Here is a 25,634-nt window from a genome sequence, read left to right as displayed (position 1 = left end):
AGGTAGCATGCATCACAGATTTGGCCGAACTGCACCAAGTGACATGAAGAGCTGGCGGATTTCTTTGTCAATAGAATTCAGACCATCCGCTCTGCGGCATCCTCCTTTCGCTTTTCCTCATGGTTCCTCCCTGTCTGAATGCTAAACCCAGACCTTTCAGTAGTTTCCCTCTAATCTTCATTTGTGCCATCTCCAAAGTGCATAAGATACACCTTTTGCTATCTCAAATTTATTCCCACTAACCTGCTGACAATCCAACTTCCCTTCCTGTATGCCATGCTGGCTGATGTAAATATTTCCATCTTCTCATGTACTAATCCATCTTACTTTCTACACTGCCATCATCACCTTCTCCTCAAAGGATTCAACTTTAATCCTCTACCCTTCTCAGTTAATGTCCCATCTCCAATCTCCTTTTCCATGCCAAGATCCTTGAATATGGTGCCTGCTCCCAAATTAGTGTCCATCTTTTCTGAAGCTTGTTTGTCCTCTCCCATTGGGTCCCTGCCCTTGTAACAACATTAATCACACAGTTCTAACTGATGCCACAAATGCAAACCTTTGTATCTGTGGACTTATGCACTATCCCTTCAGGTCTTTCTTGAAAAATTTCCTCTAATTAAACTTTGGGAAGACTGAAGCCATTGGGGTAAAAATTGTCTGAAAATTATTTGCATTTTCAATCTCTCGCCAACAATGCCATTCCCATCCCCATCAGTCTTCGTCCAAACCTCACTGTTCACAAGCTTGGCCACCAGCTGAATTTGCAAACAAAATATCCTGTCCACCACCAAAACCACTTGCATCCATCTCTGTAACCAGCCTCCACCTCCACCTAGTTTCAGCCCAGATGCTACTGAAACCCTCCTCAATACTTCTGTAACCCCCAGACCTGACTATGGCCAGTCTCTCATCTTCCATCCTCCATCAACTGAAGCTCAACTCTGCTGCCCATATCTGACCACGGAAAAAGCTCCACTTATCCATCACCCCTGTGCTTGCTGACCTATGTTGGTTGGCTCCCAGTCCACCAACAACTCAAAATGAAAATCCTCCTGCTCATATTCAGATCTCTTCATTGCCTCGTTCTGTCCTATCTCTATAATCCCCTACAGTTTTACAGAAGTCTGTATTGCTCCAACTTTGCTCTCCTACATTGTCTTTCCCCACCATTGGTTCCTGGACCTTCAGCTGTCCAGACCTTAAACTCTGGAACTTTTTCCCTAAATCTTTCCAGCTCTTGACCTCTGTCCACCTTCAAGAGTCTCCTTAACAACTTCCTCCTTGACCAAGTTTAATTACCGCTCCTAATATCTTCTTCTTTGACACAGTGCAAATAATTATTTTATGATTACGCTTCTGTGAAATGCTTTGGGGTGTTTTCCAACATTAGAAATGCTAAATAAATGCAAATTGTTGTTGTTGTGTAGGTCAACCATATAATTTAGGTTTGTGAGCTCTATGTGGCTCCAAGCAGGTAATAAATAGTCTAAACTGGTAGTTACAGTTGAACAAACACTGCTCGTAATAAACAAGTCATTTGTTATCCCGAAAATGTGCTCAGAAACTAATGTTTGCTCTGCCTCAGGACTTTTATGTAAAATTGTGATCATTTAACAGCAAACTATATTCCAAGTAACAAACATAGAAAGTATCAGAATCGTGGAACGATACAGCAAGGAGGCCATTTGGCCCATTGTGCCCGTGTTAGCTCTTTAAAAGAGAAAATCTTACCTATTCATACTCCATAGCTGTTCCTTTCCAAGTATTTATCCAATTTCCTTCACAGGTTCACTGTTCAATATCTTTTCTCTCCCCCCCCCCTCACCCCCTTTCAGGCAGTGCACTTCAGTTCACAACACCTCAGAGTTTGAAAAAGAAATTCTCATCTCCTCACTTGCCAATTAGTTTAGTACATGAGTTATTTTCCAATGACTGTCCTGCCTGTGGAATCAGTTTCTCACTATTTATTTTATCAAAACCCTTCCTTTTCTATTAAATCTCCCTTTAACCATGTAAATTCCATGTTTTCTCATCCATTGACTCCATCTACACTTCCCAGTGCCTCGTTAAGAGCAACCAGCATGATGCCCACATGCCCCGAACATATTCTCTTCCACCTTCTTCCGTCGGGAAAAAGATACAAAAGTCTGAGGTCATGTGCCAACCTACTCAACCCTGCTGCCCGTCAGACTTTTGAATGGACCTACCTTGCATTAAGTTGATCTTTTACTAGCTATGACTGTAACACTACATTCTGCACCCTCTCCTTTCCTTCTCCCCTATGTACTCTATGAACGGTATGCTTTGTTTGTATAGTGCTCAAGAAACAATATTTTTCACTGTATCCCAATACATGTGACAATAATAAATCAAATCAAAAATCAAAATCAAATCATTTGCCCTACCAATAAACCACCAGGTCTTCAGTTCCAAAGTATTGGTGTGTGTTAAACTCCACCATTATAGGTATGATTCCTACCTGGTAAATTTCTGATCTTAGCTGAGTTGTCATAGGAAGGTTCTGAATGACTTTTAGGTACTTACCCAAAGAGATAACATATATCAATCATGCTATAAGGGGCTTGAGAACAAATTACTTGCCCACATCTTTTTGATTTAAATATTATATATTTGTTATATTACATAAAATACACAACACGGAATGAGGCTATTTGGACCATCCATACTGATGTTTGTGCTCCCCCGAAGCCTTCTCCCATCTTTCCTTATCTAGGTCTACCATTGCAAACCTCTATTCTCTTCCCCCTCTTGTGCTTATCAAGCTTGACCCGTCTATATTATTAATTTTAGCCACTTCTGGTTGTAGCGATTTCCACATTCTCAATACTCTTGGGTAAAGGCATTTGTTCTGAATTCCTGATTGGATTTCTTGGTGATTATTTATATCAATAGCCTCTAGTTATGCTCTTCGCCACAAGAGGAAACATTTTCTCAGTAACCATGCTATCAAAACCCTTCATAATCTTAAAGAGCTCTATTAGGTCACCCTTCAAGAGAAAAGAGACTCAGCCTATCAATCCTGTTGTTACGAGCCCAGCTGATTTTACAACTGGACAGTTAGGTCCCAGAGTAGAGCCCCGATTTGATAAATCATAACTTTTTTTTGTTTCGAGGTATAGATGAACAGAGTTGCAAGTCTGCTGATTAACTTTTAATGAAAGAATAAACATTCATTAAACAAACAACGATGAACTATAATACACTATTACTTCATCCCAGCTATATCTTTACATATATGTGCAGATTTATAAGGATAACACAAGTTACAAAATCTATCTTTGACTCTGTTCTCAGTAAATGTAAACCAACAGGTGAAATGTGGTCAGACACACCACACTCTGAAACCAAATGACAGATGCCACCCAACACAACTTCTGTGGATCTTTCATCAAAACTCCCCAGATGCTTACACTGAGTCAACTGGTCTCATTGGAACTCTGACTTTCACATGAAAGTCTCCAAACTCTGCCCTCAAAGAACACGTTTTGGAATCTTTTCCCAAACGAGGCGTTCTCTTGGACTATCACCAAGGATCCACATCCAAGATTTCAACATTTCTTTTCAGTATTCCTCTTCCCTGGAACATCACATACATTCAATCTTCCACACAATACCACTGCTTCACAGGCTGTATTAAGGTGTCACCAATCTTAGGACCATCTCGGATGTCTGGATTTCACTAGCCGATGTCTCCAGATCTGGACCTTGCAACCCTGTCTTTTACTGGGAACCTCTCTCTCTCTGCTTTTGCCTTCGCTGAACAGAACCCTTTTTTCAGATATCTGCTCTTTGTTCATTTAACTTCCTGGAACTTTCAATTCCCTGATTTCTGACCATTCCTTTGCTTCTGGGATTGCTTTCTGTCCCTCTGTATTGTTCTGTCTGTCCTGGCACTTTCTGTGGAAAGCACCTTGCTCTTGGGTTAACTGGTTCTTACTGAACTCAAATGCTCTGCTTCTCAGTGTGGACATCAGTTTGCTAAGCAACAGCTTAATTTTTTTAAAGCCTGTAATTGCTTTTACATTATATAACCTCAATTACAATGCAGGCAAAATTTAAAGTAAAACTAAACTATAGACTTGCAGGCACCTTTGTTTAACATGAAGCTCAACTGAAGTTTTAACCCTTTATAAGCACACAAATATAGGAATACAAATTCAGTCTGAACTTAAACCTATCTGTTATTTCTAACACACACAGTATAAATATAGATTACTTAAATTATCTCTATTTCCTAATACTTTCTTGATATGTATACCCAATCATCCTCGTTAATCTTCTCTGCACCCTCTCTGATGCCTCAGTATCCTTTTTTATAATGTGACAACCAGAAATACATGCAATACTCTATTCACAATCTAACCAAGGTTCAGTGTAGGTTTAACATGACTTCCCTGCTTTTCGATCCTAACCTTCTAGAACTAAACCCCAGTGCTTGGTTTGATGTTTTTGTAGCCTGAGATATTGTTGTTCCCCTACCACAACCAAAGGGGAGGGAAATAGAAATATTTTCATAAGAGAATGAACAAGAAGCAATACAGGGTGGCATGGTGGCACAGTGGTTAGCACTGCTGCCTCACACGCCAGGGACCCGGGTTCAATTCCAGCCTCGGGTCACTGTCTGTGTGGAGTTTGCACATTCTCCCTATGTTTGCGTGGGTTTCCTCCGGGTGCTCCGGTTTCCTCCCACAGTTCAAAGATGTGCAGGTTAGGTTGATTGGCCATTCTAAATTGACCCTAGTGTCAGGGGTTTGGCAGGATAAATATGTGGGGTTATAGGAATAGGGTCTGGGTGGGTTTGTGATCAGGGCAAACTCGATGAGCTGAATGGCCTCCTTCTGCACTGTAGGGATTCTATGATTCCAGCTGGTGAAGGAAACCATTTTGATGGGCGTAGATCAGGCTTCAAAAAGCCCAGCAGAAAGTCAATCTGAAGCCTTGTAGAAGGCTAACATCCAGAAGCCTCTAGCTGTTATCACAGTAATGTGTCTGTGCTTAATAATGAGCCACTTAAACAGAGTACCATGCGCAGATCATCAATGGAAGTTTTTTTTGGAGACATTTTTGGTGTTTCCAATGCTGGAAGCTGTGTGAAGGCAACATAAGGTGAAAATGTGAAAGAAAGTATCAAAGCGTCCTTGAACCCATTGATTCCTTGTGGTAGCCCTAAGCATCATTATTGTCAATGTGATTCTACATTGCTGAATACTGTGTTGGATAATTGGGTGTGAGCTCATTCACTCTGCAACCGCCCCCCCCCCCCCCCCCCCGACCGCCACCCCCCAACTCCGATCTCCAACGTTTTCTCCGTTTCCTATTTAACTGCATTCTTGTGCTTCTTGTTCCTGTTGGAGCATTAAAAGAAAGAAGTGCTTGGTTTCCATATCATTGAATTCCATTCAGGGTCCAACAGGAGCTTAAGCTTTCAAAGCTGTCAGAATTGCGAAGGTGAACTCATTTGTATTGTTACACGTGCTTGATAGGGAGGTTATTGTCATTGCCAGCAATGACAGACTATCAATATACAGAAGTCTTGTTAAAGACTTAGAGATACCGATATTGACCCAAATATCTATAGCATACCTGTGTAAATCAGTCAGCACTCCTAGACTGTTTTTAAAGTTTGTTTTGTGCTCTGTTATGACGAAATTCAGAAGGTGTATAAAGTCTTTCTGCCCCTGAGGTTGGTTATAACAGAGTTTGAATTTTTAAAAAGTGGTGATTTCTCAATTCAATATGTACGTGACCTATGTAAAACTATATGAAGAAATAAGCCAGCCAGGTCTCTTGAGTTAACAAGTAAGTTGTTTCATTGTTTTAAAAATTCACTCAGGTTATAAGACTGATTAAGAAGGTAAACATGTTTCCCGAATCCCATGACATACACACAAACACAAGCATGAAAAACTGAACCTGTTACAGCATGGAGGAGGTGCAATTGATAGGAATTGAAGTCTGTGAGAGAAAAAATATATACATTCTAATGTTCCAATTCTAGATGTTGTTGCTAATTGTAGGTTGGTTATCCTTCTGGACAGCAAGAAGTCTCACAACACCAGGTTAAAGTCCAACAGGTTTACTTGGTAGCACAAGCCACAAGCTTTCGGAGCGCTGCCCCTTCATCAGGTGATTGGGAGTTCTGTTCACAAACAGGGCATATAAAGACACAAACTCAATTTACAAAATAATGGTTAGAATGCAAATCTTAAAGGTACAGACAATGTGAGTGGAGAGAGGGTTAAGCACATGTTAAAGAGATGTGTATTGTCACCTGCCAGGACAGTTAGTGAGATTTTGCAAACCCAGGCAAGTCGTGGGAGTTACAGATAGTGTGACATGAACCCAAGATCCCGGTTGAGACTGTCCTCATGTGTGCGGAACTTGGCTATCAGTCTCTGCTCAGCGACTCTGTGTTGTTGTGTGTCGTGAAGGCCGCCTTGGAGAACGCTTACCCGAAGATCAGAGACCGAATGCCCATGACTGCTGACGTGCTCCCCAACAGGAGGAGAACACTCTTGCCTGGTGATTGTCGAGTGGTGTTAATTCATCCGTTGTCGTAGTGTCTGCATGGTCTCCCCAATGTACCATGCCTCGGGACATCCTTTCCTGCAGCATATCAGGTAGACAACGTTGGCCGAGTTGCAAGTGTATTAACCGTGTACCTGGTGGATGGTGTTCTCACGTGAGACGATGGCATCCGTGTCGATGATCCGGCACGTCTTGCAGAGGTTGCTGTGGCAGGGTTGTGTGGTGTCGTGGTCACTGTTCTCCTGAAGGCTGGGTAGTTTGCTGCGGACAATGGTCTGTTTGAGGTTGTGTGGTTGTTTGAAGACAAGAAGTAGGGGTGTGGGGATGGCCTTCTGAGAAGGTCAGTGCGGTTTTTCATTGTGGCTCGTTGGAACTGTCGATCGATGAGTCAAGCGCCATATCCTGTTCTCACGAGGACATCTTTCAGCGTCTGGAGGTGTCTGTTGCGATCCTCCTCATCCGAGCAGATCCTGTGTATACGGAGGGCTTGTCCGTAGGGGATGGCTTCTTTAACGTGTTTAGGGTGGAAGCTGGAGAAGTGGAGCATCATGAGGTTATCCGTGGGCTTGCGGTACAGTGAAGTGCTGAGGTGACTGTCCTTGATGGAGATGACGAACACGGGACACGACGGACAGAGTACCCTTCGTCGTCCAGTACTTCCCCAGAGCGGAGAAGCTACGACATCTTCTCAGGAGCCTTCAACATGTCATCGATGAAGACGAACATCTTGCCAAGGTCATCCCCACACCCCCACTTCTTGCCTTCAAATAACCACACAACCTCAAACAGACCATTGTCCGCAGCAAACTACCCAGCCTTCAGGAGAACAGTGACCACGACACCACACAACCCTGCCACAGCAACCTCTGCAAGATGTGCCGGATCACCGACACGGATGCCATCATCTCATGTGAGAACACCATCCACCAGGTACACGGCACATACTCTTGCAACTCGACCAACGTTGTCTACCTGATACACTGCAGGAAAGGATGTCCCGAGGCATGGTACATTGGGGAGACCATGCAGACGCTACGACAACGGATGAATTAACACCGCTCGACAATCACCAGGCAAGAGTGTTCTCTTCCTGTTGGGGAACACTTCAGCGGTCATGGGCATTCGGCCTCTGATCTTCGGGTAAGCATTCTCCAAGGTGGCCTTCACGACACACGACAACGCAGAGTCGCTGAGCAGAGACTGATAGCCAGGTTCCGCACACATGAGGACGGCCTCAACCGGGATCTTGGGTTCATGTCACACTATCTGTAACCCCCACGACTTGCCTGGGCTTGCAAAATCTCACTAACTGTCCTGGCCGGAGACAATACACATTTCTTTAAACTGTGCTTAACCCTCTCTCCACTCACATTGTCTGTAACCTTTAAGACTTGATTACCTGTAAAGACTCACATTCCAACCATTATTTTGTAAATTGAGTTTGTGTCTTTATATGCCCTGTTTGTGAACAGAACTCCCACTCACCTGATGAAGGGACAGCGCTCCGAAAGCTTGTAGCTTGTGCTACCAAATAAACCTGTTGGACTTTAACCTGGTGTTGTGAGACTTCTTGCTGTGCTTACCCCAGTCCAACGCCGGCATCTCCACATCATGGTTATCCTTCTGGAGACAGTCTTTTTAAAACTACTCCATCTTTTTCTGAGGTGGATGTAATGACACTTGAAGTTCATTTTGATTGAAGTTCTCTATCTCTGTGATGTACTCCACAGTGTAACGGGGTCCAAACTTGAAAATAACAGGGAGAGTGAGAGAGAGATGATGTTACATTCTGCAGTGCTTCTTCTGTATGTTCCTTCCTGCAGATTCCTTTCTTGTCATTAACCACAAATAAGCGTATGATCATAGTTTTTCACATGTGTGACGGGTGTTGACACACAATGGATGGGAATCCATATTAATGATGGAGCTTCGATCTCCCATTGTCAAAGCTATCAAGATTCTACAGAAGCAGAAAGAGGTCCTTAGAACATAGAACATAGAACATTACAGCGCAGAACAGGCCCTTCGGCCCACGATGTTGCACCGACCAGTTAAAAAAAAACTGTGACCCTCCAACCTAAACCAATTTCTTTTCGTCCATGAACCTATCTACGGATCTCTTAAACGCCCCCAAGCTAGGCGCATTTACTACTGATGCTGGCAGGGCATTCCAATCCCTCACCACCCTCTGGGTAAAGAACCTACCCCTGACATCGGTTCTATAACTACCCCCCCTCAATTTAAAGCCATGCCCCCTCGTGCTGGATTTCTCCATCAGAGGAAAAAGGCTATCACTATCCACCCTATCTAAACCTCTAATCATCTTATATGTTTCAATAAGATCCCCTCTTAGCCGCCGCCTTTCCAGCGAAAACAATCCCAAATCCCTCAGCCTCTCCTCATAGGATCTCCCCTCCATACCAGGCAACATCCTGGTAAACCTCCTCTGCACCCTCTCCAAAGCCTCCACATCCTTCCTGTAATGTGGGGACCAGAACTGCACACAGTACTCCAAGTGCGGCCGCACCAGAGTTGTGTACAGTTGCAACATAACGCTACGACTCCTAAATTCAATCCCCCTACCAATAAACGCCAAGACACCATATGCCTTCTTAACAACCTTATCTACTTGATTCCCAACTTTCAGGGATCTATGCACACATACACCTAGATCCCTCTGCTCCTCCACACTATTCAAAGTCCTCCCGTTAGCCCTATACTCAACACATCTGTTATTCCTACCAAAGTGAATTACCTCACACTTCTCCGCATTAAACTCCATCCGCCACCTCTCGGCCCAACTTTGCAACCTGTCTAAGTCTTCCTGCAAACTACGACACCCTTCCTCACTGTCTACCACACCACCGACTTTGGTGTCATCAGCAAATTTGCTAATCCACCCAACTATACCCTCATCCAGATCATTAATAAATATTACAAACAGCAGTGGCCCCAAAACAGATCCCTGAGGTACACCACTTGTAACCGCACTCCATGATGAATATTTACTATCAACCACCACCCTCTGTTTCCTATCCGCTAGCCAATTCCTGATCCAATTTCCTAGATCACCCCCAATCCCATACATCTGCATTTTCTGCAGAAGCCTACCATGGTGAACCTTATCAAACGCCTTACTAAAATCCATATATACCACGTCCACTGCCTTGCCCCCATCCACCTCCTTGGTCACTTTCTCAAAAAACTCAATAAGGTTAGTAAGGCACGACCTACCTGCCACAAAACCATGCTGACTATCACCTATCAATTCATTACTCTCCAAATAACTATAAATCCTATCCCTTATAATTTTTTCCAACATCTTGCCGACAACAGAAGTGAGACTCACCGGTCTATAATTCCCGGGGAAGTCTCTGTTCCCCTTCTTAAACAATGGGACAACATTCGCTAACCTCCAATCTTCTGGTACTATACCAGAGGCCAACGACGACCTGAAGATCAGAGCCAGAGGCTCTGCAATCACTTCTCTTGCCTCCCAGAGAATCCTTGGATAAATCCCATCCGGACCAGGGGATTTATCTATTTTCAGACCCTCCAGAATATCCTGCACATCCTCCTTATCAACTGTAATACTGTCTATTCTACTCCCTTGCAACCCAGTGTCCTCCTCAGCTATATTCATGTCCCCTTGCGTGAACACCGAAGAGAAATATTGGTTCAATGCTTCACCAATCTCCTCCGGTTCCACACATAACTTCCCTCTGCCATCTATAACTGGCCCTAAACTTGCCCTAACCAACCTTCTGTTCTTGACATACCTATAGAACGCCTTAGGATTCACTTTAACCCTATCCGCCAAAGTCTTCTCATGTCCCCTTTTAGCCCTTCTAAGCTCGCTCTTCAACTCCCTCTTAGCCAATCTAAATCTTAGCACCCTCCTTGCATAATGAAATTTGTTAGTTCTTCTTTGTTCCGAGCAGTTTTTGGAACCATGAAGTTTAGAAGCCTTACAGTCGCCCTTATTGTTTTGCAGAAAGATCATACAATGGCAGGTATGAAATCCATCAGGTGAATTGCGTAGACACGCCCCCTAGTAATCTGCATTCAGAGGGCGCCAGAAACTTGGTCTATTTGTAGTTAAGGGGACTTCTGCAGCCATTTTAAAATAGTGTCTTTGCGGTTCTAGCTGTTTCTTTTGCTTTTTAAGAACAGTCTAAGGCATTATACCAGCTGATGAAACTAACCATTAATAGTTCTCATTGCACATGACACAACATCTTGACAGTTCTGACCATATCCATTTATATTCTACAATTGCACTATCTAGAGCTGGAGTAGAGTTTAGGCTCAGCTTCCATTACTGTTTTTAAGTTTAGATTATTATTCACTTTAAGGCATCCCTTTAATTAGAGAAATGAGCTGTGCTTAACACACAATTATATTGATTAAATGTGCTGAATAACATAATTGAAAAGTCATTATATTATGGTGTTGATTATCTCTCTAAACTTGGGGAAAAATCCAACAATAGATTCAAATATTGCAATCTCATACAGTATGTGTTACTCGGTGAGTGAATTCATTTAATTTAATTCATATTGTCTCAGCTCATTACATGTTATCTTTTACTTTAATCTTTTGCTGCAAATGGAAACATTAATAATTGATTCTTCTCCCCTGCTATCTTACTTCATCACTTTCATACCTAAAGTTGTATCTGTATTGGTTGCAGTGTAATTATTAACTGGCGCTGCCCAGAGAATAACAGATACAACTACTCAAGACTTTCCAGTGGCTAGTTTTGAAAGTGGGTAGCATATTGCTGTAAAAGCTGCTTCTCCTCACATCTATTTTGGACAGTTATTTTAATAAGGCACGCCATCTGCACTTTGATATTGGCAACCAATCTTTGACAGTTTAATTACATTGTGAATTTAGTTCAGTGTCATGATCAGAAAGGCTATGGATTGCAATTGCAACCGGCTTTGAGGCAAATATGCCTGAAGGTGCTCTTATCGAAGGTGAGGGAGAAAGCAAAATTAACCAGAATAGGATGAGCAAATGTGATATATTGGTGTTCCCATGCATCTGCCACTCTTGTCCTTCCAGGTGGTAAAGGTTGAGGATTTGGAAGGTGCTGTCTAAGAAATATTGGTGAGTTGCTGTCCATTTTGTACAGAGCGTCACTGCCGCCACTGTGACAGTGGTGAAGGGAATCCATATTTAAGGTTGTAGATGGGATGCCGGCAGGTGCTGGATGGTGTCAAGCTCCTTGTTTATTGTTGGAGCTGCATTCATCCAGGCAAGTGGAGAGTTTTCCATCACATTCTTGCCCTATATCTTTGCAGGTTATTGACAGGCTTTGGGGTGTCAGGAGGTGAGTCACTTGCTACAGAATTGCCAACCTCTGACCTGCTCTTGTAGCCACGGTATTTAGATGGCTGATAATACCCTGAGTAACTCTTGGAGTGATTTCCAGGGACTCAGATGATTGATCTCCAACAACCACAACCGTTTTCTTTTCTGCTAAGTATAACTCCAACCACTGGACATTTTTCCCCCCTAATTGTCAAGGATTCCAGTTTGGCTAGGGCTCCACTCAAATGCTGCCTTTATGTTAAGGGCAGTCACTCTCAGCTCACCTCTTGAGTTAAACTCTTTTGTCCATGTTTGGATCAAGGCTGTAATGTGTTCAGGAGCAGAGTGGCCCTGGCTGAACCCAAGTGTCAGTGTCAGTGCTGAGTGTCAGTGAGTAGGTTATTGCTGACTATGTGCCACTTGAATCAGCAACACTTTTCATTACTTTGCTAATGATCGAGAGTAGGCCGTTGGGGCGGTAATTGGCCGGGTTAGATTTGTCCTGTTTCTTGTGTACAGGATATATCTGGACAATTTTCCACGTTGCCAGGCAGATACCAATGTTGTAGCTGTATTGAAACAGCCTGGTTAGGGGCACTAGATCTGGAGCACAAGTCTTCAAAACTATTACCAGAATGTTGTCTGGGCCCATAGCCTTTGCAGTATCCAGTGCCTTCAGCTTTTTCTTGATATAGAAACTATGAAACGATAGAAACATCATGTGGAGTGACTTGAATTTGCTGAAATCTGGCATCTGTGGAGCTGGGGACCCGAGGAGGACACCAAGATGGATCATCCATCTGACACTTGTGGCTGAAGATTGTTGCAAATGATTCAGCGAATGGGGATATTTGTGGAGCCTTCTCCTCCAGTGAGTTGTTCAACTGTCAATCACCATTTACAAATGGATATGGCAGGACTGCAGAGCTTAGATCCGATCCATTGGTTGTCAGATTTATTTCGTTACAAAAATATTGTTTATTCATAAAATATCTGAAAGATCATTGCAAATATTTCAAAATAGCCATCACACAGTGTAATAATATTCAGGTTCTCTACATACATCATGTTGTACTCTGAGGAACTTCAGTGCAATCAATGGAACATTATAGACATATCAACATGGTCATTATAAAAGAGTGCAATAGTATTTAAGTTGTCTATATAAATCAAGTTGCACTCTGAGGTGCTTCAATATAATTGTAATATTCACTGTATACATTCAACGTGAGCCATACAGCCTCAGGGGTTCAATTCCCCTCCCCTCAGTTCACTTTGGCTGAAAGATCTTGCATGGCAACCTTTCCCTATTGTGCCTCTGCAGCAGCTGCCCTAAGCTTTAGTGCATCCTTGAGTACCTAGTTCTGGGCTTTGCAACATTCAGTCAGGGCCAACTCTTTGCCCTGGAAGACCACAAGTTTTGGGCAGACCAAAGGGCATCATTCACTGAATTGATGATCCCCCAGCAACAGTTGATGCTTGTCTCGGAGTGTGTCGCTGGGAACTGCCCATAGAGCACAGAGCTGTTCAGGATGAACCTTGACAAAAACTACCCCCTCCCTTTCCAGACCTTCTTTGCAAAGGCACATTCCACAAGGAGGTGAACGACGGACTCTTCCCAATCACAACTGGAGGGCGATGTGCGGACAGAGTGAAACTCCAGGTGTGTAGGAAGGATCTAACGGGCAGGGTCTTTACTCACCACCAGACAAGCTAGGTCTTGAGGATGAGGCATTCTGCCAAATGACTTTGACAGTCTGCTCAGGGAACCATCCGACAGGATGCACCATCTCCTTTTCTTGCAGAGCACTGCCTGATGGTCTTTTTTGTTCTGGGATCGCTTAGCTCTATCACATGTTATTTCTTTCTGTTTGGCATACAGGTAGCCTTGTGTTTTAGCTTCACCAGGATGACACTTCATTTTTAATAATGCCTGATGCTGCTTCTGGCATACTCTTATTGTAATATTCTAGAATATATTAAGAACAACTCATGGTGGAGAAGCCTCGGTACTGCTGTGTTATATTATTTCTTTGAAAAAGTCACAGCAAAACCTATCCAACCTCTTTTTATGGATTGCTAATGAATTCAGTCATTAATGCATCTCTTCTTAAATACTTTAAGTGGCAGAATTAAATTTGGCCACTTCTGCCCACACTTATGCAATGTTGATGAAATATAGGACTATTTTCCTGGACCAAAATGTATCTTTCTGTCATTTTAAAACTGCAGAGTTAGATCTGCTGGCATGTTCCAGCAGTTATTATAAATGGGAAGAACACTATATTTAATTGTTCGGGTAAACCAGGTGAAAGAAGACGAGGGTGGCACAGTGATTAGCACTGCTGCCTCACAACTCCAGGGACCTGAGTTCGATTCCCGGCTTGGGTCACTGTCTGTGTGGAGTTTGCACATTCTCCCCGTGTTTGTGTGGGTTTCCTCTGGGTGCTCCTGTTTCCTCCCACAGTCCAAAGGTGTGCGGGTTAGGTTGATTGGTCATGCTAAATTGCTCCTTAATGTCAGGGGATGTGTAGGTTAGAGGGATTAGCAAGGTAAATAGGTGGGGCTATGGGGATAGGGCCTGAGGTGGGATTGTTGTTGGTGCAGACTCGATGGGCCAAATGGCCTCCTTCTGCACTGTAGGGATTCTATGATTTCTATGATTCTATGAACAGTAGATAGATAAACCCTGTAATGAATATTAAATTAACAGATAGTGGACTGATCTTCATCTTCTCTTCAAACGTCTGCCAATTCCAAGTTCAAGTCTAGTAATTATCATATGCTGACTATTTAGCTTCATTGTGTGGCAAACACATTAACCTGAGGCATTATTGGACCTTTTAGATGGACATTAGAAATGAGATCTCTAAGAAGAGCAGAGGAGCTTTTCTTGGTGTTCTGGGCAAAGTTTATCTCCCAGTCAACATCACTTAGACATACACCTCTTGTAACATCATTGATGTTTGTGGGAGTGCGTTGTGTGCAATATGACTACTGAGTTTCCGACATTACAACAGTGACTACACTTCCAAACTATTGTCGCGAATGTCTAGTTCATTATTGATATGTTATAACTTTTAGTTTTAGGGAATTAAATGTTTAACTGTTGATGAATAGGGATATCTGGTTAAGAAATTGGTAGGCATCTCCAGTAGTTCATTACAGTTGAAAGCTAACCTATGTTTATCTTACCTGGTCAGTGGTAGAAGTGTAAAACATGAACAATTAATTTTCCATCTTGTAATGACTCGTTGTATAATGGAGCCAGAGGGTCTACACAGTAAGAAGTCTCACAACACCAGGTTAAAGTCCAACAGGTTTATTTGGTAGCAAAAGCCACTAGCTTTCGGACTTTAACCTGGTGTTGTGAGACTTCTTACTGTGTTTACCCCAGTCCAATGCCGGCATCTCCACATCAAGGCCAGAGGGTCTACACAGACCTCAATAAAAGATTAAAATAAGATGTGTAGCTCTGAGATCGAAAGAAGATAAAACCAAGTCGTAAACAAGAAAGTTCCTTAACAGGGTCAGCAAGTCTGGGAGAAGGGAATCATAAAACTCCATTTGCACAATTAATTATTCCTTTGGATTACAGATTTAAAAAGTTGTGTTGAAGGCAAAATGATTTGTTTGTGTTTCTGTTTGAACCATTCGAAAGCATGCCACATTGCCATTGAGATATTGAATCAGGGTGTGGTTTTGGTTAGAAGGCTCTTTAATTTACCTGTGTGTGTTTTCTGACAGAAGTAAGCAGTTCAGTTTGGGAACAAATGGTGGGATTTGCAGTTTTGCTTTGGTATAGATTGAGTCTCACTGAATTGAAAGAACCAATGCTAGCCAGGTGGACCTACACTTCAGACCAAGAAAATGCTAATTTCATTGGGCCAAAATTCTTCAGAGTGGCAGTCAGCATCGGATTGCCAGTCTGTAAACATTTAACTGCACTAAACCTTTTAGTGTCTCGCCCATCCTTGTCGACTCACGCTGGATGGGCTTCAGGCAGCACAGTGCATCGCAGCTCCAGCATTGAAGTCCAAAAGGAACAGAGCAAAGGAGGATATGCCCCCTTTTTAAAGCATTAGCTGCCATTAAGCAGTTGAGTTAACAGGTCCCATTGAAAATAACAGGCCATAGAGAAGGTAAACGTCAAAGGGATGTGGAGATGGATGGAGGTCAGGAATTGGGGGTGGGGGTGTGGACATGAGGGCTGGGGTGTCATTTTAAATCAAGGGGTGGGGAGGTCAGCTCAGGTTGAGGTGGTGGGATTGGGTCATGGTTGACACGGGGATGAGGGTCTCATTGAGGGTTCAGGCAGGGAGGAGTGGGAAATCTCATTTTGGATGGGGGTTCAAGGATGGGCTATACAGTGGGGGGGAGTTGCTTAGTGGGGGGGGGGCGGCGTAGAGAGTCCTGCGGGGATTCAGTAATGTAGGAGGTATCCTGTGCAGGGCTTGGTCTGGATGTTTAAAAGTTATGCTGAAGTTAGAAGTGCTTTTATTTCCTCTAACTCTTTCAGAGTAACTTTATTTTATTCATTTGTGGAACATGGGCGTCGCTGGCTGGCCAGCATTTATTGCCCATCCCTAGTTGCCCTTGGAGGGCAGTCGAGAGTCAACCACACTGCTGTGGCTCTGGAGTCACATGTAGGCCAGACCAAGTAAGGATGGTGAATTTTCTTCCCCAAAAGGACATTCGTGACCCAGATGGGTTTTTTCGACAATCGACAATGGTTTCATGGTCGTCAGTAGATTCTTAATTCCAGATATTTTTTATTGAATTCAAATTCCACCATCTACCGTGGTGGGATTCGAACCTGGGTTCCCAGAGCATTAGCTGAGTTTCTGGATTACTTGTCTCATGGTGGGCGGCACGGTGGCACAGTGGTTAGCACTGCTGGCTCACAGCACCAGGGACCCGGGTTCAATTCCAGCTTCGGGTCACTGTCCGTATGGAGTTTGCACATTCTCCCTGTGGATTTCCTCCGGGTGCTTCAGTTTCCCCCCACAGTCCGAAAGATGCGCGGATTATGTTGATTGGTCATGCTAAATTGACCCGAGTGGCAGTGGGATTAGCAGGGTAAATATGTGGAGTTATGAGAATAGGGCCTGGGTGGGATTGTGGTTGGTGCAAACTTGATGGGCTGAATGGCCTCCTTCTGCACAGTCAGGATTCTATGATAATACCACTGGGCCATTGCCTCCCTTTATTGTGACATTGGCTGAACCAGCCAAAGTTAGCAATTAAAATTGCTTTGTTCGATAGTTCCTAATGCAATGCAATTGTCCAGGATAAATGAGCACTTCTGGACAATTATGGAATAAACTCTTACCTGGGAATTTCCAAGAGGGATTCCCCACTTATTTTTGGGATGCTCCCCAAATCTGACACTGGGGAGCCAGGAAGCTATGCACCATTGATGTAGGAAGGCAACTTGCAGGTGATGGTGTTCCTAAGCATCTACTCCCCTTGTCCTCCTAGCTGGTCGAGGTCGCATGTTTGGAATGTGCTATCGAAAGAGCCTTGATGGGGCTGTTGCATTGCATCCTGTATATAGTACTCACTACACCACGCTGTATTGGCAGAGGAGGGAGTGGATGATAGGATGCCAATCAAGGGGGCAGTTTTGTCCTGGATGGTGACATGACCCTCTATTCCTGCTTTGTTTAGAGTTGCGTCACAAATTCTATGGTACCACAAGTCAAATCTCTTGACAGTCCATTTTTAAATTATTACGTGAACAAAGCGATCGGATTTCCGTTTGGACCTAATTTGACGGTTATATTTAGATGATATCAATATTAAAAAACCTGATCCTGATGTCTTGAGTGTAAAACCTTCTGATTTACCATCAAAAAGCAGCAGTGAGATAAGATGGTACATGTAAAAATTTCCAGTATGAACATCTGGTTAGCAAATTGTCCTACCTCTGGAAAAAAATCTTTAATGTCTACACTTCAGGACATCAGCTGCCTCAGTTTTGTTACTACATGACTATTGCCAGCTTTGACATGAGCATTGCTTTATAAGATAAGAGGATTTTTCTTTTTAAACAGGACTAAAGGTTTACTGGATATCCTGTCTTTTTATGTGTCAGGGAGAGATGAAAATTAATACATTCTCTTTTACTAGGACCAATTTATTATAATTCAATGAGGGAGACGGGAATAAATTTGAAAGAAATCAGACTGGAGCTTTACTCTAGTTAACATATTGGCACAGTTTTCTGCAGCAGGACACTATGAAGTGCATTAACCTTGTGTTTCTGTTCCAGATTCGACCAGTTGTTCACAGTCGCATTGTTGTTTCCGCACGATGGAGAAAATACAACTATGAGCCATGCACCATCAAGTCAGTATGCTTTTTTATTTGGAGTATTTACCCTTTTCTCTACAATGTATAGGGTTCTTGGCAAGGCGCAGATTACTTGGGTACAGGCAGTTTCTTTCCCCGCTCAGTTTACAGAATCAATGCACAGTCTTGTGTCGGAATACTTCCGCGAGAGAAAACTCTGCTGCTTTTCAAAAAAAAATAGCCCTTTGATCAAAAGGAGAGACGACAGATGTGGTGTGGAGCATCTTAGGCCTGGTAATACAACGCTCTTGTCAATACTCAGTGGTGTGAATTCATAAATATTTTAATGATGTAACATCAAAGAAAAACGGCAGCTGTGTTTTACTCAAACAAGTGATTTCCTGTTTATAAAGCTGCTTAATGGATCTAATTCACTTTAATTTGTGTTCTGCCTGCAGTTTCTTTTGCTTTACTTGATGGATTTAAAAACAAATCTGGATGGATACATATGCCCCTAGATATAAATCAATTTAATTGTGATATCTATTTCATCAGGAGGATAAATTTCTTCACCCAGAGGGTGTTGAATGAGTGGAATTCACTACCACAGGAAGTAGTTGAGTCAAAAGCACTGCCTGATCTCAAGAAGAAATTAGATATAGCTCTTGGGGCTAAAGGGATCAAGGGATTTGGGGGGGAAGGAGGGATCAGGATATTGAATTTGATGATCAGCCATGATCAAAATTAGTGGTGGAGCAGGCTCAAAGGGCTGAATAGCCTACTCCCGCTTCTAGTTTCTATATATCCATGTTTTATCGGTACGTTAGACATTAATTGGTATATCATGTGATTAAATCTCCTGCCATATCTAATGGTATTCACATAAACCTCAGGTACTGGGTTGATCCTGACCTTGGGTGATATGAAACTCTAGAGAGATGGATACTGTGCAGTTGAACTGATACTGGTTCTTTGACACCATTGTCCAAAAACAGAATGACACCCAGTGTGTGCGCAGACACACCAATCAATGTTATTTTAAACTCAGTTGAACAGTGAGCAGAACAAAGTTAACGCAATCTTTGGAAGTGGTGAATGATCATTGGTCAATGTAATGTAATGAATTGGTTAATATTGGTTAAGAGGTTAACTATGAGCCCGCTCCTGTTTATATTGGGATGGCTAAATTTGGTAGCAGTGTTTGTGGCTGATTTGATTAAAATCAGCATAAATTCTGCTTGGGCAACTTGACTGATGTTTAGGTTTAACAGAGTCACTCTCTGACAAATTTTGGGTGTCATTTGAACTTGCTTTAATAACATAAATGGGAAAATTGAAGCCAATTGGAGCCTGTGTTTACTTTCATTATACTAATCTCTTTTAAAGGCAGACAAAACATTTATAAAGGAAATATTATTCTCTGAGGCTCCAATGGTGGCAGGTGCTGATCAGAAAGTTGGGTATCCGACCTCTTAATGTGCCATCGTTTGCAATGGACCAAACGGAGAGAGCGACAAGTAGTTATAGCTTGAGGGACCCTACTTCACATCAAACATGTTTGACCAGGAATCTTGGCCACTCTCACCGCATGCGAGAAAAATGAGAGACTTAAGAGGCTTTCCTGTGTCGATTGGCATGTGAGACAGACAAAGCACGTCTATTTCCATGGCTAGTTTTTCCTGGAATAGGTAGCCTGTCAGCAGAGGCTATAGCTTGAGGTGTGCCACTCTACATCAAGCATGGCTAACCAGAGCTTTCCCACTCTTACCATCTGTCAGAGGCAAATGAAAGGATTTTTGATCTCGTTGTGAACATATCTTCCATGGCCATCAGGAATGTGGCTTGAATGTGGAGCTCCCAGCTCACAGGCAACTCACTGCATCACAAGACCTCCCTCGCACTTACCTCATGTACCTGATTTGTCAATGTGTGGTGTTGGAGGGATTAAGTGAGGTGTGCTACAGGCACACGCAAACACCATTTAAATGGAGTATTTTTTAGATGGAATGCCTAAATTCCACCTATGCTGAACTTCACAACTTTTGGCAAGAGTTTGCCCCAGCATGCACTTCACCTGCATAAAATGAGCCCATGTCTGCTAAACCAGCCAGGATTGCTTCCGTACACAACATGCTGGTGGTGTTCCAATTCATGTTGAAGTCTAGTTTTTGGGCTGATTGCATTTCGCCTCTATCTGAACATCTTGCATACTTTTATTGGCTTCCATATATCGGTCTTTTTGCTGAAGTCTGCAGTTTGCTGAGCCACACTTTCATGAACTCTTGCCAATTACTGCTGCAGTGCAAGCTGCATCTCACAGAACTGAGCTGTGGACACACTGCCGTTTGAATTAAACAATCGATCAAAGTGTGAGGGCACAATGTTTTCAGGCAGTTTGCTCACTGATGCCAATTCCTAAAGATCCTCATTTACAGGCCAGCTATTTGAACCTGTGGTGTGTCCGAGTAAAAACCTGCTTCACCACCTCCAGTTCATTACAGACCCAGTGACTAAGCCATATCGTTCGCTCTTGTTTATTAATAACAACTTCAAGGATGTGAACAGCTCTCCTTAATGCTGGTCACTGATGCTGTTTTATCGCTTGGCCTTGTTAAGCCTCTTTGTTGAGGATAATTAAAAGGCAAGTATTTTGCTTAACACTCAGACCTCCCTATGACACAATGCTATCATACAACACATTCCACAGTAGTAGCACACCACCTTTAGCTTCTGTGTAACAGGACCCTTGTAGATCACCCAGAGACTGCTGTCAGAGAAGGCATTTTGCAGTTCATGCCTCGCTAAAGCAAGTGATTGATGCTGTGGTTGCTAGGTGAAATGCCTTTGTTACTTTCCCAATGAAAAGGAGACAATTGAAGAGGAAACACAACCTTTAGCACTTGACAGGCTTTGCAAGAATCCAGGGCATATGAGATGGAACGCATGTGGGTACCCAGAGCACCACAAGCCAACGCAAATGCACTTACTGAGAGGAAGGTGAAAAAATAAGCAAGTTGTTTCAGAGGATAGAGGTCCCATCCTGCACTTTACATCTGTTTTATGGGGAATAGTCATGACATTTTTAATCTGCAGAAGTTTATGGTGCTTGAACTATTTGAAGGATACAAGAGAAACAATAGATTGGTTTTAGATAAAACAGCTATTGTTTGAAGCAATGGCTTGTAACTCCAATTCAGGCCTCTCCACATAGCAGGAAGTACAGATACAAAGTGACCTATGTGGCCAGCCAAAGCACTGCCAAATGTACTATGGGGATGCAGAAGCAATAATTCAACCGTTCCGACTGTTCAAATATTGTGCAGCTCTACAGTCCAGCCAAAGTCACCAGTTGCAGCTTCCTGCATGATTTTCCAGTTGAGTGTGGAGTGTACCTGCAGCGGGATGAGGAGCGATTACATTGGACTGCTGGTCCACAGAAAGAGGACGAGGAAGAGAGAGGGAGCGGATGTAGAGCAGAAACATTGGTACAGAATTCTGGAATTGACAGCTGCCTCCAGTAATTAGCACATTCTGCCAATGACTCACTAAAAGATGCCTCATCCATCTTTCAGTATACCTTTCAGGATTCCCATTCTTCTAAAAAAATAATGCATTAGTTTGGGAATAAGCCTTGCATTTCATCGGAGGAGGATAATTGAGATGCAAGTATTTTACAGTAGATTAGATCTAGTGAGCTTTACATTGATTTCACCACAGCACATACCACCCTATGGAATAATAGTTTCAAACCAGGGCTGTGGTAGATTAAGAGGCCTGGAGTAATAATCCAGAGAATAAGAATTAAGGATGGCACAGTGGCACAGCGGTTAGCACTGCTGCTTCACAGCGCCAGGGGCCCAGGTTCAATTCTAGCCTTGGATCACTGTCTGTGTTGGGTTTGCATGTTCTCCCTGTGTTTGTGTGGGTTTCCTCTGGGTGCTCCAGTTTCCTCCCACAGTCCAAAGATGTGTAGGTGGATTGGCCATGTAAATTGCCCCATAGTGTCCCAAGATGTGTATGGTGGGGGGATAAGTGAGGTAAATGGGTGGGGTTACAGGGATCGGGTGGCGGGTAGGCCTAGGTAAGATACTCTCTCAGAGAGCCAGTGCGTGCACAATGGGCCAAATGGCCTCTTTCTGCCAGGGAATTCTATGAATTCAACTCCCACTTTGGCATCTTGGGAATCTGAATTCTGACTCCTGGGGTACTAATATCCTTTTACAGAGGGAAACCTGATGACCTTACCCGGTCTGGGGTATATCATCGTGGTTGGCTTTCAGTTGTGCTGTGAGATGGTCGAACAAACCACTCAGTTGTAGCAAGTCACTACAAAGCAGGAGTTCAAGAAGACAACTTCAGCAGCAGCTAGGGTTGACCAATAAATAACCTGTTTTGCCACCAATGCTCATATACAGCAAAGGAACTAAAGAAACAGCATGCACAGTTCTATCATATAACCTGTGACATAATTCAGTCACACTGCCCCATGGCATGCTATTATCATAAGACACACTACTATCATAAATATCATGGGATAGTATGATCCTATTATGCCATGATACAATACTGTCATACAGACTATGGTGTAGTGCTATCATATCACCCCATGGTACCAAATAACTCTTCATCAGTCTATCATTCAGATCAGCACCATTGCTTGCAGAGATTGCAGCCCCGTTATCACTGAGAGATGCGGCAAATTTATTGTTCGAAGAAATGGAGGGAGGAGAGATTCTCATTTCCCAGATGTATTCTTTTCGGTTTTAGGTGATCGGGTTGTGCTACCAATAACTTCATAGTTATGAAATGAAGCAGAGTGAAGAGTTGGGTGCGAAAGCAATTAAACCTGACGATTGTGAGAATTCAAATGGTTGTTAAATGTTTTATGTATGGCAAATTAGATGGAAACGAGCTGGCAATATTTTTTGTTGGCTCAAATAGTTGATTATAGAGAGATATCAACATTGAGCATAGATTTAACTCTTTGAGGACTGAGGGATTTACTTACTTTCAATTTTACTCTCCTTTACTGAATCTCACTGGAACACAATTCCATAGTTGAGGGAAATAACATTTTTTTAGTGTTTAGACTTGGGAGGCAATGCAACTTACTCATGTCTTCACAGGATATCCACATATAAGCTCTTTGCCAGCAGCGATTAGTGATCGAGTGGTAATTTGGCCTTCCCAGTTCCCCAGTTGCTCCCTCCAGCTCAATGTTATTGAACCAATTGTAATATCCACAATGCTATCTTGATCACATCCAAAGATGTGCTGGTTAGGTGGATTGGTCATGCTAAATTGCCCCTTAATGTCAGGGTCTGACTAGAGTAAATGTATGGAGTTGTGGGAACTGGGCCTGGGTGGGATTGTGGTCAGGGCAGACTCGATGGGCTGAATGGCCTTCTTCTGCACTGTAGGACTCAATGATTCTATGACAGGCATCAACGAACATGGGGCAAAACAGGGATAAGCATTCTTGACCCATGTGGCTGTTGTACATTTGTTTACCCACTTGACCTTTTTTTTTGGCAGTCTTCACGAACATCTGTATAAAATAATTGTAATCATGAGTGAGATGTTTAAAAAATGAACCTATGTTTATATGCCAAAGAAAATTCAAATCTTAGTGTTTTGTGGGGTAGATCACAAAAGTCTTTGAGGTGAGTTTTGTTTGGCAAGAAGTATCCACTGGGTGGTGCTAGTGATCTGCTTATTGTGAGGATTAAAATGAAGCAAAGGGGAGGAACATGAACAAAGTTGTCCTGCACTGTCCTCATGCCCTGCCAGTGGGATCTGAGACACATGTACAGGCATGTACAATGTGTTGGTGTCCGGGGTACACCATGGTACGAGACTGGTTTCCTTGGATGAACTATTGAACCCAGCTTCCACCTACTCATTTGATCATGAGTGAGATGTTTAAAAAATGAACCTATGTTTATATGCCAAAGAAAATTCAAATCTTAGTGTTTTGTGGGGTAGATCACAAAAGTCTTTGAGATCACAAAAATCATCTCACTCATGATTTGATGGCCCAGGTGGATATTAAAGATCTGTTGGCACTGTTGAGAGACAAGCAGCAAGTTCTGCTGGCATCCTGAATATTTGCCTCAATTGAGCATGCAAATTGTGGAAAAGTGTTCCACGTTCCATAGCCACATGTGTGTGTGTGTGTATGTGTGCGTGTGCGTGTGTAAAAACCTCCACCTCATTCTTCTCAGAATAAGCCTGAACATATGCCCTTCGTTTTTGATCATCCACTAGAAACATTCCTTTATGTTCCCTCTCAAAATTGGAATTGTGAAAACCCACAGTAGATTCCCTGCTAATCTTCTTCTTTCCATTGAAGGAAGTCCTTTATTTTTCTAAAATCTAAAATTAATTATATAATTTTATACTTGTTCCATAGCTCTAATATTCTTGCGATGATGTACGTATTATTCCAGCTATGGCCGAGCTGATGACTTGCCTGAATTCATCCTGATGTTTATATCCTATGAGTAAACCCAGAACCAAGTGTTGTAATCCTCCGGTTGCTCCGGTTTCCTCCCACAGTCCAAAGATGTGCGGATTAGGTTGATTGGCCATGCTAAAATTGCACCTTAGTGTCCTGGGATGCGTAGATCAGAGGGATTAACGGGTAAAATATGTAGGGATATGGGGGTAGGGCCTGGGTGGGATTGTGGTCGGTGCAGACTCGATGGGCCGAATGGCCTCTTTCTGTACTGTAGGGTTTCTATGATTTCTATGAATCCTGACTGTAGGACACTCCTTTAAGCAGGACTTCCATGGCAATAGACTGTGTGTTAAGTTGTCCTTGAGAGTGACCTGTATGAAAACGTGTACGAGTACAGGGCAAAAGAATAAAGAGGAAAAGGATGGTACTGGCTCTGAACGTAGAGAAAGGCTTTATTTTTGCTCTGTCCCCCACACTGTGGCCCATAATCTCTGTGATTTGGAAAATGCACTCTTCTCCTTTGAATAGCTTTTCTCCTTTTTTGCATTTTTCATGTTTTTACATGCTGTCTTAACTTTCAAGGTAGAGTTAAAATCCCTACAGTGCAGAAGGAGGCCATTCAACCCTTCGAGCCTGCAGTGACAATAATCCCACCCAGGCCCTATCCCTATAACCCCACATATTTACCCTGCTAGTCCCCCTGACATTAAGGGGCAATTTATCATCACCAATCCACCTGCACATCTTTGATCTGTGGGAGGAAACCAGAGCACCCAGAGGAAACCTATCAGACATGGGGAGAACATGCAAACTCCACACTCTGAGGCCGGAATTGAACCCGGGTCTCTGGCGCTGTGAGGCAGCAGTGCTAACCACTGTGCCACCCACATTGGAGGGTTGGAAAGTTGAATAATAAATCCAATGAGATCTGATTGCCTATCCAGCAAACATGCAATGCATTGTGCACCTAGGCTTTTCTTTTGTCAAAATGCTTTCTTCACCTACTTTT

At 42.9% G+C, this 25,634-nt stretch overlaps 1 protein-coding gene across 1 annotated transcript in view; it reads left to right on the top strand.

The window, feature by feature from the left end:
* dcdc2c (doublecortin domain containing 2C) overlaps positions 1-25,634 on the top strand; it is a 124,475-nt gene that overhangs the window by 5,512 nt on the left and 93,329 nt on the right. Inside the window, exon 3 of the mRNA XM_078213752.1 lies at positions 18,146-18,222. Within this exon, the coding sequence (XP_078069878.1) occupies positions 18,146-18,222 (77 nt within the window). The remainder of the gene's footprint in view (positions 1-18,145; positions 18,223-25,634) is intronic.

Source organism: Mustelus asterias, chromosome 5 (genome assembly GCF_964213995.1).
Source record: "Mustelus asterias chromosome 5, sMusAst1.hap1.1, whole genome shotgun sequence".
NCBI classification, from domain to species: Eukaryota; Metazoa; Chordata; class Chondrichthyes; order Carcharhiniformes; family Triakidae; genus Mustelus; species Mustelus asterias.
The sequence above is the reverse complement of the archived record's forward strand: the minus strand, read 5'-3'. Positions and strand labels throughout refer to the sequence as shown.